Below are 13,407 nucleotides of genomic sequence, written 5' to 3'. Positions count from 1 at the left end.
AAGTGTCATTTTCTCAAAATGTTGTTTTTACATACTTCTGTAAAGTACACACAGTTTTTAATAGGCTTTTCCCAGTCTGTTGTTAATTTGTCTTTTTTATGTTGTCAACCAGTCATCGTTTTGATTTTTGTTGGAAAAATAGGTTGGTCTTTTACTATAATACTATAATATTATAATATTACCTATAATAATGTAATAATATTTTATAAAAATCTCGAAAACAGAGACCCCTATATGACCTAATGTCTGGATGTTTTTGTTTGGGTCAGAGACCCCCTATGTAATTATTTAAACATGTTTGTTCATTCTTTCAATGATACAAGTTTTTGTTGAAGTTTGTGTTTCAAGAAATCTTGAAAGAGAAACCTTTATCAAGGTTGTAAGGAGTGGTAAATGAGTTCTCCTTCAATCTTGAGGCCTTCCTATCTATGTTATCTTGGCTGACAGTGATAACAGATATGAAACTCCTTAAGTAATTAAGAGGTCATTTATACACATGGAAAACATCATTACTATTTACAAACATTACGTTACGTACTGTATCCAGGTATGGAATCCATATCTCCAAAAAGACATAAACGCACTTGAAAGAGGACAACGTCATGCGACAAAACTAATTTCAGCTATCCATTCTTATTCATATGAAGATTGTTTAAAGCGTCTTGGCCTAACAACCCTGTATGACAGACAAATTTGCGGTGACTTGATTGAAACATTCAAAATTATCAAAGGTTTCGAGGGTGTAGCCAAGGAAGACTTCTTTCAAATGAGATGCAATCTAAGCAGAAATACACAAGGACATCAGCTTAGACTTTCCAAACTTAAATTTTACAAAGGAATGAACTGTAGGAGATCCACATTTTCACTACGAGACATATTGGAATAATTGGCAACCAAAGTCGTCATTTCTGAAACCACCAACATATTTAAAAACCGATTGGATTCGTTGTAGAAATGATGTTAAAAGTGTAAACAAGTTTACCTGTCTAAACTAATCAGAACCAATTATTCTAAACACTGAGAGGATGATTGATCAATTCAAAATAGAATCATTGGTATATTAGATACGCTGTAATTCATTGATAGGTTCTGCATGACATGGTCAGACTGATCACGAATCACACATAATACAAAGTATTCTTTTGACCTGACAGATGATAAGGAAGATCTTACATTTAAAGTAACAACTTATTGAAAGAAAAGAAACAGTAGAACTTAGAACTTCATGAGCCACTGAGAAAGCATCGCTCTAAACCTTTGCGGATTTCTATAAGGCAACTGTTTCGATCAAGTATATCAAAACAAAAAAACTAAAATCTGCTGACCAACCATTGAGTATGATCATAGCCCAATTTTAATATCTTTAACCAAATCTGACTTCACATATCTTGATGGATGGCGTTAAAATACCCACAGATGTTCCACTATAGGATTCAGTAAACATGGCTGTCACACTATGGTGACTATGCAAGTATTTATGCAAGTTACCTAGATATTTCATCATTTTGTTGTATTTGATCATTACATTGAAAAGAGGTTGATAAAAGTAGTGACACGATTGAAAGGATAGTCCCAATGTACTAATCTGTACTTCCATATGTATTTTTGGCCACATTCATCTGTTTGGAGGAGAACAAATATTACAAAGTTTTCAGACATTCTTTCATTCAATCACAAAAAAGCTTATGCAATTATACATGAAAGTTGATGTATAATGATATGTACTTTGTAACTCCAATAGCAACCATACTAAAGTATGGACGATGTCTGGTATAGTGAACAATAAAGTGGTTGAAAACCTATTAAGAATAATCTAACCAGCTTCCATGCCATTACAGGTTGCAGTACGTCATTATTTGCTGGTTATGGGAAGAAGTCATACTGGAAATCGTTCGTAACGCATCCACTCCTTGTAAATGGAATTGATTAAGATTAAGAATATAATATGGTACTCTTGAGCAGATAACTGTATAATAACAGACTATACTCTTTGGAGGGTCTTGAAATGCTACCTCCATCTAGACTCAGTGACCATATACCATTAACACTAGTGATATATTTGCCTTAAATATTAAGTATTTCACCTTACTCAATAAACATTTAAGTACTGTATTTCCCTTAAATTGTATTCACTTAGGGAAACGCTTAAAATAAAAAAAAACTCAGCTATGGTGAATACAGACATCATAGAACATACGGGCCAACTATCAGGCAGAGATCAGTATGTGGCCTAAATGAATCGGGTTGTTTGGAAGCCCCTAACCCAGTTGTCAGTTTGGAACTTGTTACATGTGTATGTAAACTAAAGAGCCATATGAAGTTGTTACCGAAAGCATGCATGTGTGGTTGTGATTCGATCGTTTGCTTTTACCCGAGATGTATATATTATAGATTATATATCAGTGCTGGAAGAAATACCCACCTCTCAGAGCGTTTACCTCCTTCCATCCCAGAAAAATTCCGGATATTGACATGGACTCATTACTCTCAACCCACAAAACCTCTGTGACCGATTTTAAATGAAACTAGACATGAAACTCGTCACTTTGACGAGTTAGTTATCCGCACCACGACAAACGCCACGTGCACGTCATACGTTGGAATATTGCACACAGATAAAGATTATGGCATTATGACAAGAACTGAAGAATATGATATGCTGTTAGTGCTGAATTCTGTCAATTTTGTGTCATATAGTATATATACATATGCAAACAGTATAATCTGTATACATATTACATACAGTGTAGAATAGGTGAAATTACGGGACCCGCCATTTATTCCAATTTTTAACATGGTGACGGTATCAAAATGAAACACTTAGATAGCAATTTCAGAAGGAAATTATCTCAGGAACAATTATTAACGTGTAGAAGAAATTTGAATACGTAAAATATAGATGCGCACCCTTTTAAATGTGATGAACTATTACGCAAAATATGAAAATACAACTTTTTTTATTCAACTGGCCATATGATGACGTCACAACATCTGATTGGCAAAATGTTTACATGAATTTGTATCTACAATCCAATAGCTTCCAGAAAACGTTTTAATCATGATTATCACTTTTTATTCTGACGAGCTATAACTATAACGATTGAAATTTACTGTAAAGATGAAAATAAGTGACCCACATTATTTACGTTTTTAGACATGACGTCATAAAAATTAAAATATTTTTAATTTATGCGAAAGATAGTTGATTAACGTAGACAATATTAAAATTTCGGGGGAAATGGAATACGTATAAGCGAGAAGCGCTTTGTTGAATTTGATGAGCAATAACGAAAGAGTAAAAAATCCTATATTTTACATTCGTGTGGCCATACGATGACGTCATAACATCCGAGTGGTAAAGGTTCTGCATGAATTCATATCTACAACATATCTGCTTACATATTAAATTAAAAAAATTGGGGGTCGTGGATGATCCTGAGGAGCTATTATAGATTAAAAATGGGCTTAATTTTCACAATATGTTGTTACTTTTGCAACTAAAACGTGCGCAAATGGTCTAAATCAACGTGTTCGTATGACGTCATTTTAATTTGAAATGATGTAAATCTTTTTTAAAATGACTAAGAATGGCTGTAAAATCATAATTCAAGAAAAAAACACATGATTTTCATGCTCCGTGCGCACCTTACGCGTAATTTTTTTCGCGCGCGTGGGAATTTTTGACATGTTTAAAATGTCATGATCAGCGTAGAAAGTTGATTAGAAATTAATTTTGCACATTTTGAAATTTTAAATGTGCGTGCGCGCTTAACTTCTTGTGAAACATGTCATTTTTAATCCATAGAAAGTTTGCCCTTGATATGACTTAAATTTTCACTAAGTGTCAAAACAAAATGACTTTTGGTTTATAATCTATGATCAATCATTGAAATTCATAAAATCGCGCGTAACTTACGTTGCGCGACTCTAACGTCATATAACGAAGTTTCTTGCACATCTACAGCTACAGGTCAATCTTATGACAAAGTTATACAATCTTATGTTGACCATAATTAGAGATACGCTGCGAACAAAATTCCGGGAAAGAAAGAAGAATAACAAAGATGATGATGAAGATGAAAAAAAAGATATTTACAATCACAACCAAAAATATTGATCCCATACAATAACAAGGAGTTATCCGCTCTACCAAGCGGATAACTAATTAAATACATTCCAGTAGGCCTCCAATTTGGTTATTTTGATACTCTAGGACTCATCGTCTCGATCCCTTGAACACCTTCCAGGAGTGATTCAAAAATCTTCCCAGTACAATTCTGGTTTTTTTTAAACCACACTATAACCATCAGCCCCAGGCTATCATGAAAATTATATTTATTTCAATTATTAATACCGATAATTAACAGGTCTGTGCTCTATTTGACCTTATGACCTTGAAAATGACCTTTAAAAAAAAAAAAAATAAAAAAGAAAAATTGATGAACTTGACCATCTACCGCAATATGTCATAATGATCCAATATTAGTTACATTTCTTTTAATTAGCTTATACGTTGTTGAAAATAGCTTAAACCTCTATTTTAGCATATTTGACCTTATAACCTTGAAAATGACCTTTGACCTGAAATTTGAGAGCGGCATCCACCCCTATCTTTTTTGTCATCCCATAAGGGATATATTCCACATGGTTACCACATTAGTTTGACAACAAATTTAATAGAAAAAAAGTTTTCTGATAACAAAATAAGCCCATTGTTTGAAGTTCTTTTGGTTATTTTATTAGGCAAAAAAAAATATTTTTCCTCCCCTGATTTTCGAGCAGCATCTGTTTCTTTAATTTTGTTTTTTTTTTATGACAAAAAACCAATTAAAGACTCTGATAAATAAGGAACAGGAACAATTGTTATTGCATTACAGTATTAAAATGTGTTTTTAAAGTTTAAAATATATGATAGCGATTCATTTGTTAATGTTTTCAAGAGTTGTTATCAGTTTATTTTAGAATTGAAGCATGAATTATGTCGATGACCTATTAAAATATAGTACATAATAACAAAAAGAATACTAAATGCCAAAAACAATTGCCCTCTCTTCTCTGACATTTATTCAGAGGTTGATGCTTAACAATATATATATTTGCTTTTTGCTTGCTCTCAGTATAATGTAATGTACATTTAAAGTAACAAATACTATATTAGTAATTTTAGATTAAATTTCTGTGTAAAGTTGATGATTTTCATACTGAATATTAGAGTTTTAATTGAAATGTTGTAATTTGTGTAATTTGAATATTATCAATAACAACTATCAAATCACCGTTTGATTGGTTCAGAAAGAAAGTTTCTTATTGGTTGAGAGATTATATTGCTTAATGTATAAATACAAAAGGACAACTCAGCAGAAGCAGAACAAGTTATTGCTTCGTAGAGGAAGCTTGTTGAATTATATTATATTTTTTCATTGTGTCAGTATATTAAAATGGGTGCTGAGAATTCAACAGTGGATTGTCCTGTGGTTGATGCTCACTTGATTTTTAAATATACAGCATCTATTATTACAATAGCATTCAACCTACTAATCATTGTAATGATTTTACAATTTAAAAACGTGCAAAATATACCAAATATTTTCATTTTCAACCTGGCTGTACTGGACTGTATAAATGGTGTATTTTATTTTGGTAACAACGTTTGGAGAACATTTGAATGTTTTAGCCCTTCGGAAACTTTTTGTGTGATTTATAATGGCTTGGAATTGTGGAGAAATTTAAACATTGTATATGTTATCGTTCTTCTAAGCCTTGATAGGTATTTCGCCATCGTGCATTGTATTTCGTCGAAGGTTTACCGCACAAAAAAAGCTGCAAAATGTGTTTGTTTTATAACTTTCATAGTTTCAGGATTAGTTTCCATACCAATGTGGGTACATACATACATTTTGGAGTCGGAAGAAATTAATTATTGTCAAATAAGACAATTTGATGACTACATTAAGTATTACTCATTTTCTCTGAACTATGCAGTACCGCTGATTGCAATTATCCTCTGTTATGTTCTGATTGTGTATGCCATGGCTTCAGCACAACAGATTGATCAAAAGAACACAACACGGAAATCATCAAAGCGTGTGCTCATTCTTGCTATTTCCATAGTTTTATCATTTGTCATATTGTTTTCGCCATTTTTTTTTTCTGTAACTTTTTCTGAAAATCTAGACACAGATGCTCATGCATTTTTTCTTGGCATGTTGTTTTCTCACAGTGTAATAAATCCAGTCTTGTACACGTTCATTGGACAAAATTTCAAACAGAATCTGTTGAAAATGTGGTGTTGTGCCAAGTTTATGCCCTGTTTGGCGAGATTTGTACATGAACCTACGTCTAATTTTCGAACAAGAACAACTAAACATTCAAACATTAAATCGAAGTCTTCGCATAATCAAAAATCCAAGCCTGGGCCAAACGAGATTATTCCATTACAACAAGTAGTAGTAGACCCATAAAATAATCTACATGCTGTTTGCATCTTCACATATTTTACCATGCTACTTTTAAAACACTGTAGGCCCCCCTATTGCTTCAGAACAAAAGATTTAGAAGATGATAGTAATATTGGCAAACGTTCAATTAGAAAAGAAGATAATAACTGCATCTATTGAATGAACCTTAAAGTTTGTTTTTAAGCCCCTGGAACATGTTGCTGGAACCAGAGAACCAAAACATTCTCAAATTATCAGTTGTTAATGAACAAGGCCATATACATGGCTGCAGTCACGTGCTCAAGTTAATGTTTACCGACCGACCGACATGGTGAGCTGTAGAGTCGCGTTGTACACGACTAAAAATGAATTGGACAAAATAAAATTTTAAAATTTTCACTAAAGTAGCATGATTATAGAATTTCTCCGCCGTGTACGCTACAAATTTTTATGGTCAACTCCAGCCTCTGAAGCTTGCTAAATCCAGACGGACGGACATCCGTTAAAATCTTAACGATCTATCCAGGAACATCCCTGGAACCTCAATTTTTTTTTATGCACCCTCATGAAAAATGGAGTGATTACTTGGACAGTGTAAATATTTATTTTTACATTTGGGTTTTTTTTAAAGTAATCTAAAGCTATAGTACAAATATATAACCTCTCCTTAATTTTTTAAGGTGGGGTTTGTATTGGTATGTATATTTTGTTTTTATTGAGTCATATGATGTCAAAGCTCATGTTAAATTGCTATACATAGTTGCATTCAGATTTCAAGTAAAGTAGGGCTAGTTCTGACCTAAGCTGACTTAAATGGTGTAGTCAATTTAGGTCAGCCCTGACATAAACTTTATTGAAAGTTTACATTCAAGATAAGTTGATACCAGGCTAGCTGAACCTCTCATTGTGTGAAGAGGCTCACAAAGAAATGCAATGAAATGTCTCTGCATAGTTTTCTGAAAAAATTAAATCCAACAATTGTAAAAGTAATGCATTTTGGCAGAATACATATTCTTAATATCAGGCCTATACAAATATATTATTGTTTATAAAGTTTTCTTTGTGTACCACAAATTGTGGTTTATAATTATAGGGTAGTTGTGCGTGTGTATGTGTGTGTGTACATATTCACAAATGTACTTTAGTATTTATAAAGTAAGTAAAATTAAGTCATGTAGTAAACTTGCTCAGTTACACAAGCTACTTTGAAGTAGTTATTAAATTAATTAGTTATAAATATCATTAGTGTCACGTTTCAAAGTTCAATAGATTGTAATGTAATATAGATTGTAATATATTATTAGGATGTTAACATCACATTTAGAGTTAAAAAGGTAACTTCATGTTTGCCCCGTTGTCACACATGTTACAATCAATTTACGCCTTTTGTGAATACATGATTGTTATGTATAGGTCACTTTGTCTACATGAGTAACCTATGTGCGTATCCATTTAGAAACTCACCATGCGCAAATTATGATCGCTTATGTTGTGTAGTGTGTAGACATGCGTTGCGCACAGTTCACAAATTATTCACAAACTTTTGCACATAATTTCATGCATGTCCCAGAACTTTCTGTAATTAGTCATGCAAGTGTCAACGGGGCAATAGGAAACATTACCATGATAAATAACCACATAATGAAATGGAATTATTATTTTGAAGTAGGTTTTTTTTTTTAAAGGTTTGGTTCTTTCGGAAACATTTAAAACCAAAATGTTAAAATCATGATTTACAGACCTTGATAAAAATGATCAAAGGAGCGCCTAAAATAGCGTTCCCCAACCTGTTACAGTGCGTCATAAAAATATATATAATAATAAGAATCTTAACCCCGAATACTACACAGTCTATAATTATAGTCGCGCAAACGATCTTTGTTATGGCTGCTACCCCCGATAGGCTAGGCGTGCCTACGATCTTTGATATTGCGAGAAAAAATCGTAAACAATTCATTCTAAATATAGTATTCAATCGGTCGCTCAAAAGACTGCCGACAGAAGACTGTAATTAATACAGACCTAGTTTTTTTGGTCACATGGCATGAAACGCGATACTCTCTGCTTTACCGCAACATCTCTTTTTTTTTTACTCAGTACGAGAGAGTGGCTGACGACGATAAAACAGTAATTAAGATCGTGTACCTAGATTTTGTGTCACATGACATGAAACATAATACTCTCTCTGATCTAAACTGCTCACATGTTTTCCCCTCCAAATTCTGGTCGGGCCTTTTCTTATACACATGTCGTAATCCTTTTAAAAGGCTTAAGCCTTATGTTAAATCTTACACTTTACAGTAATTAATATGGAATATATATTTATTTTGCATATATTTTGTTGGTGTCCTAGCCTAGGTGTCGTTGTTTTTATAATGTGAAATGGTAAATAAATTGGATGGAATAATATATTTAGATGTAGCACTGCATAAAGCCCATGTTTCTCATGTTTGTTTTCTGTATATTTATAGTAGAACCCAACCTTTGGAACATATCCTATTTAGACACCTTCTCATTAAACAAACAAGGGACATTACAGTGGTCGGATCTAGGGGGGATGAATAAGGTGGCTAGCTAGACGTGGGTTCGACGCACCTGACTCTTTTAATTAAGAAGAGACTAGAGTAGGCCTAGAGCTAGGCATTAGCATTATCGTTGTGTAAATAGGCCTACATAGTGAAAGAGCTAATATTTTAATTACTATTTATGAATTCAAGAGTTTAAAAAGAAAACGAGGTTTAACATTTTCAGAAAATACCCACAACTGAGTTATTTTCAAAACACGCACACACTCCTACTACACCAGCGTCACGTCACGTTGTCTAGCTTGAACCGTGCGTGTGAATGCTGACGTCATTAGAATAATACACAGGGCCATTTCAGTTATTAGTGCAACCAGATTAGTTATTTTCAAATAGTATATTATTTAAGGTCCAGACTGAATAGTGTCCATATTTTTAGTAAACCAATAAACCTATCAGATTCCATAATAAATAATTAAACCCTGAAACAGTGATATCTCTTTGTTTGGCAGTCAAAGTGTTTAGTGCAACCATTGTATACTAAATAACTAAATTACATTGAGTTATTCACCTGGCTGTAGGATATATATCTGAGGTTAACAGACCACCACAACACAGTACACACACATGCACCATATCAGAGGCATTTTCGGAGTACCGCGTGATCAAAAGTTCATTTCGATCAAAGTTTATTATTAGTTCATCGAAAAAGATCCGTACAGTATTTATGAAGGATTTATTTAAATTTACATTATGTAATATTTGTTATTAAATGTGATAGAAACAGTTGCTCTAGCCTATTAAACAGTGTGTAACTGTGTAAGCATCTATTTTTTTCAAAAAATTTCTGACGCTTTGCCACTTTCGTGGCCACCCACCCCCAGATCCTAGATCCGCAACTGCAGTATGTTTTAACATTCTGACCAACCCTAATAAGGGTAACCTTAACATTTTGACTGTGGTAGTGGTTTTCTCTCATACATGATGTGACAAGCCATTGTAGCATATGCTGTGTGATTCGGAAGTCCATTGCATGTGTCAACAGGTACCATTCTGAAAGCTGTATTTGTAACCAGATTAGTTATTTTCAAATAGTATATTATTTAAGGTCCAGACTGAATAGTGTCCATATTTTTAGTAAACCAATAAACCTATCAGATTCCATAATAAATAATTAAACCCTGAAACAGTGATATCTCTTTGTTTGGCAGTCAAAGTGTTATAAGGGTAGGTGAAATGACCAAGAAGAAATTTTTCTTTTAACACTCTAGCCAACCCTATTACCACTTTGACTGCCAAACACGAAGATCTTCGTTTTTGGAAACACAACGCTTGACTGCCAAACACGAAGATCTTCGTTTTTCGCGTTTTTTTACGAAATCCGGTAGATAGGTTAATTATTGGTATATACTATAAAGATGAACACTATATTCGGTCTGGACCGTCAATATTTTACAATTTGAAAGTAACTAATCTGGTTACGAACGACTGTCAAAATGGTACCTGTCGAAATAACAAACACCGCGCATCACAGTAGCGCGTAGAGCGATGGCTTGGCGCATTGTGTATCGGTCGCGCGCTAGCTATGCCGCCGCCGAAGCATTACAAAGGTTTTTGTGGATTGACATGTTTGTTATCTGAATAAAAAATAATGGAGTCATTTTCAATATGAAGTCTTTCATTTTATTATTGTATGTATACCCTAATTGTTTTGGTGTTTTACTGAAAGTGACCGAGTTTCACGCAAAAAACTTGTTTTGAAATGGTATGGATATTTACTATCTAGGCTAGTAGTACTAGGCTAGCCTAGGCCTAGTCGTAAAACGGTTCCGGACCAACTTTAGGCCTGGTTAACTAGGCCTGGTGTCTTTACTATGTGGATTTTGGCGAAACATTGATGTAAGATTTATGATTTATAAAATGTAATACATTTTTCGATAGTGATAACTTGTTTTTATAGGCCTATCGGTGCCGTGTAAGTAACTTTTTTGTTGTTTGTTGATCTCACCGGGCGATATTTTCATATTGTGATGTCTTGCACAAAATCGCGAATATCTCGACTTTCTTCCGCGAAACTACGAAAAACTCTAAAAGTGGGTTACTTTCATTTTACTATTACGATTTACATATTGCGATTTAAAAATCGTTCTTGGTACCATTGTAAAGCTAAAATCTTTATGATTATTTTAGTCTAAATTACATATAAATCAGATCACATACATGGTTTCAATCAGCTTTAATAAAAACATCGAATTGGGCTAAAAACGCTGGCGGTGGCAGTTTCTAACTGGAAAAACCTCTGGCAGTCAAAGTGTTAAGGGGACAACCCTATTAAGGTGAAACCCTGTTGGGTCCTAATGGTGTCCCTGTTTTGTTTCAAAGTTCTACAATCTTTGAAACTGAAAAGAATAACTATAAATAAATTGATTTAAATATTTGATTAATTTAGGGGGGAAACTGTTCTTTAAAGATTTTTAAAGTGGTGCTTAATGTAATCGTCTTGGAAAATGTACTAGGTTCTTTGGTGCGGTTTATCTGAGAAAACATGTTCTATATACTTTTGCGTCGAGCAAACATACAACACATGGGATATCAAAATGACTGGAATTGTAATGGAAGGGTTTCATTTAATGTGTCAGTGCAAGTATTTACACTTGTTACTTGGATGTTCATGGGATCCAAGATGTTTTTGTGAAAGATTTTCCATAATGCCTGCCTATCTCCAAAGTAAGCATAAATTATAGACTCTTTATTTTATTTTTTTTTGCAGGTTTTTTCCACATATGCCAATACAGACTACGATCGTAGAAATGATGATATTGATCCAGTGGCTGCCTCTGCTGAGTACGAACTGGAAAAGCGTGTGGAGCGTATGAATGTTTTCCCAGTTCAATTACTCAAAGGTTTGATTTTATCTTAATATTTATACATGTATCTATATATAAATTAAACTTCGGTACAAATCTCCGCCTTGGATACCTACCTTATCTATCTCAGATGTACCGCGAAACGTAGATTTGATAACATTAAAGATGTATTGTCCCCCAAAATCATGAAAAATAAAGATTTTTAAAATCGGACTTTGAATAGGCCATTTTGCAGTTTTAATGAAGTTGTTCACTTCCATAAGAAAAAAAAACGGGGGAAAAAAATTATTTCACCTATAAAAAGACAAAATAAACAGTTAAATTACCCAAAAACTCATTGTCTTCCAGACAATTTGACCATTTTTTGCTTTAAATTACATTTTTCTCAGGTAGATAAATTTTTTTCAGACCCAATTTTTTGTGAGAGTGAATAACTATTAATACTTATTAGGATGATATTTATTTGAATAATAATCTATAATAATATACTTTAAAATGTTATTAATCATCTAAGACACTGTGAAACAGAATAGTTTAGTTTTACGAATGTCAAGCATTTTCAATAATGGTAACCGACAGAAAACGTAAAAGAAGAACATTATCATTCCGAGAACCATCGTCTACACTTCCTAGAGGGGGAGCGAGCGAAGCGAGCTCACCCTCTAGTTGTTTTAAATACTGTTAAATAATTCCTGGATTGTGCTTTTGATTCGTGGGCTTATTAGGCTATGGTGGCTGGATTATATTTATTGATTACAAGAAGATTCAAAATAATTTTCAAATCCGCATTAAATTATTGAAGCTTGCAATAGCAGAGAAAGTGATGTAACCACTGTAGTCATCCATATGACTTTGCAGGGCATCAACCTTCGTATAATGTACCATGAAAATTGTTCACCTGATCTGAGGTTATGTTGAATTTATGTCTGAACACAACCTATCACCATGTTTTACAAGATTATATAAACATTGTTTTAAGCACCTGTTTCTGTCTGAAGGGTAAATTTGATTGTTAATGTTAGTCCACTTTCCCTTTTTTCATGTTCAGTAGGAGACAGATTTAATAACAATTAACATCATAAGATAAACATGTGATTATGGGTCTGTTTCTGCTGCATAAAAATAACTGGTTAAAAATGGTGTGAATAAATTAACTCCATTTTCTTGGGAGCAGAAACAGGGCAATTTTGTGGTAACCGGTTAAAAGGCAGCGCAACATAACCGGTTAAAAACACCCATTCATTTCGGTGTTAGAACACGTATATTAACCGGTTATAGCTGAGCAATTTTGATCAAAACACGAAATAACGGTTATTTGATTGACAGCTGCTGACCTCAAGTCAACTACACTGCAGTAACGTTTGAATTAACCACCAGGACCAATTGCATTTTGGGTAATTCTAACGATTTTTGTCAATGACCACCCATTTAAACGTTATTTTGGAGCAAAAATTGAGCAGAAATGCACTCAATATAAAAATTACATTTTGAAATAATTTGTTTATTCGGTGCTCTGCAGCAGAAACAGATCCATACAAACCATGTTCAAACAAATCACAATTATGTTGTCTTCTTTATCAT

At 33.5% G+C, this 13,407-nt stretch overlaps 2 protein-coding genes across 3 annotated transcripts in view; both read left to right on the top strand.

The window, feature by feature from the left end:
- Positions 1-13,407, top strand: part of LOC144844428 (uncharacterized) — a 162,197-nt gene that overhangs the window by 74,676 nt on the left and 74,114 nt on the right. For both annotated transcript variants that reach the window (XM_078701343.1, XM_078701335.1), the window contains exon 4: positions 11,730-11,862. In XM_078701343.1, the coding sequence (XP_078557469.1) occupies positions 11,730-11,862 (133 nt within the window). The remainder of the gene's footprint in view (positions 1-11,729; positions 11,863-13,407) is intronic.
- On the top strand, positions 5,415-6,988 carry LOC144852480 (somatostatin receptor type 5-like). The gene has a single exon (XM_078710303.1). It carries the CDS (start codon positions 5,439-5,441, stop codon positions 6,459-6,461), a length of 1,023 nt encoding a protein of 340 aa, XP_078566429.1. The 5' UTR covers positions 5,415-5,438; the 3' UTR covers positions 6,462-6,988.

The sequence above is a fragment of the Antedon bifida genome, chromosome 1 (assembly GCF_963402885.1).
Source record: "Antedon bifida chromosome 1, ecAntBifi1.1, whole genome shotgun sequence".
NCBI classification, from domain to species: Eukaryota; Metazoa; Echinodermata; class Crinoidea; order Comatulida; family Antedonidae; genus Antedon; species Antedon bifida.
Note: the sequence above shows the minus strand (reverse complement) of the source record. Positions and strands in the feature narration are given on the sequence as shown.

Excerpts from the sequence above, each read along its gene's own strand:
- LOC144852480 (XM_078710303.1), top strand. The coding sequence starts at position 5,439 with ATGGGTGCTGAGAATTCAACAGTGGATTGTCCTGTGGTTGATGCTCAC.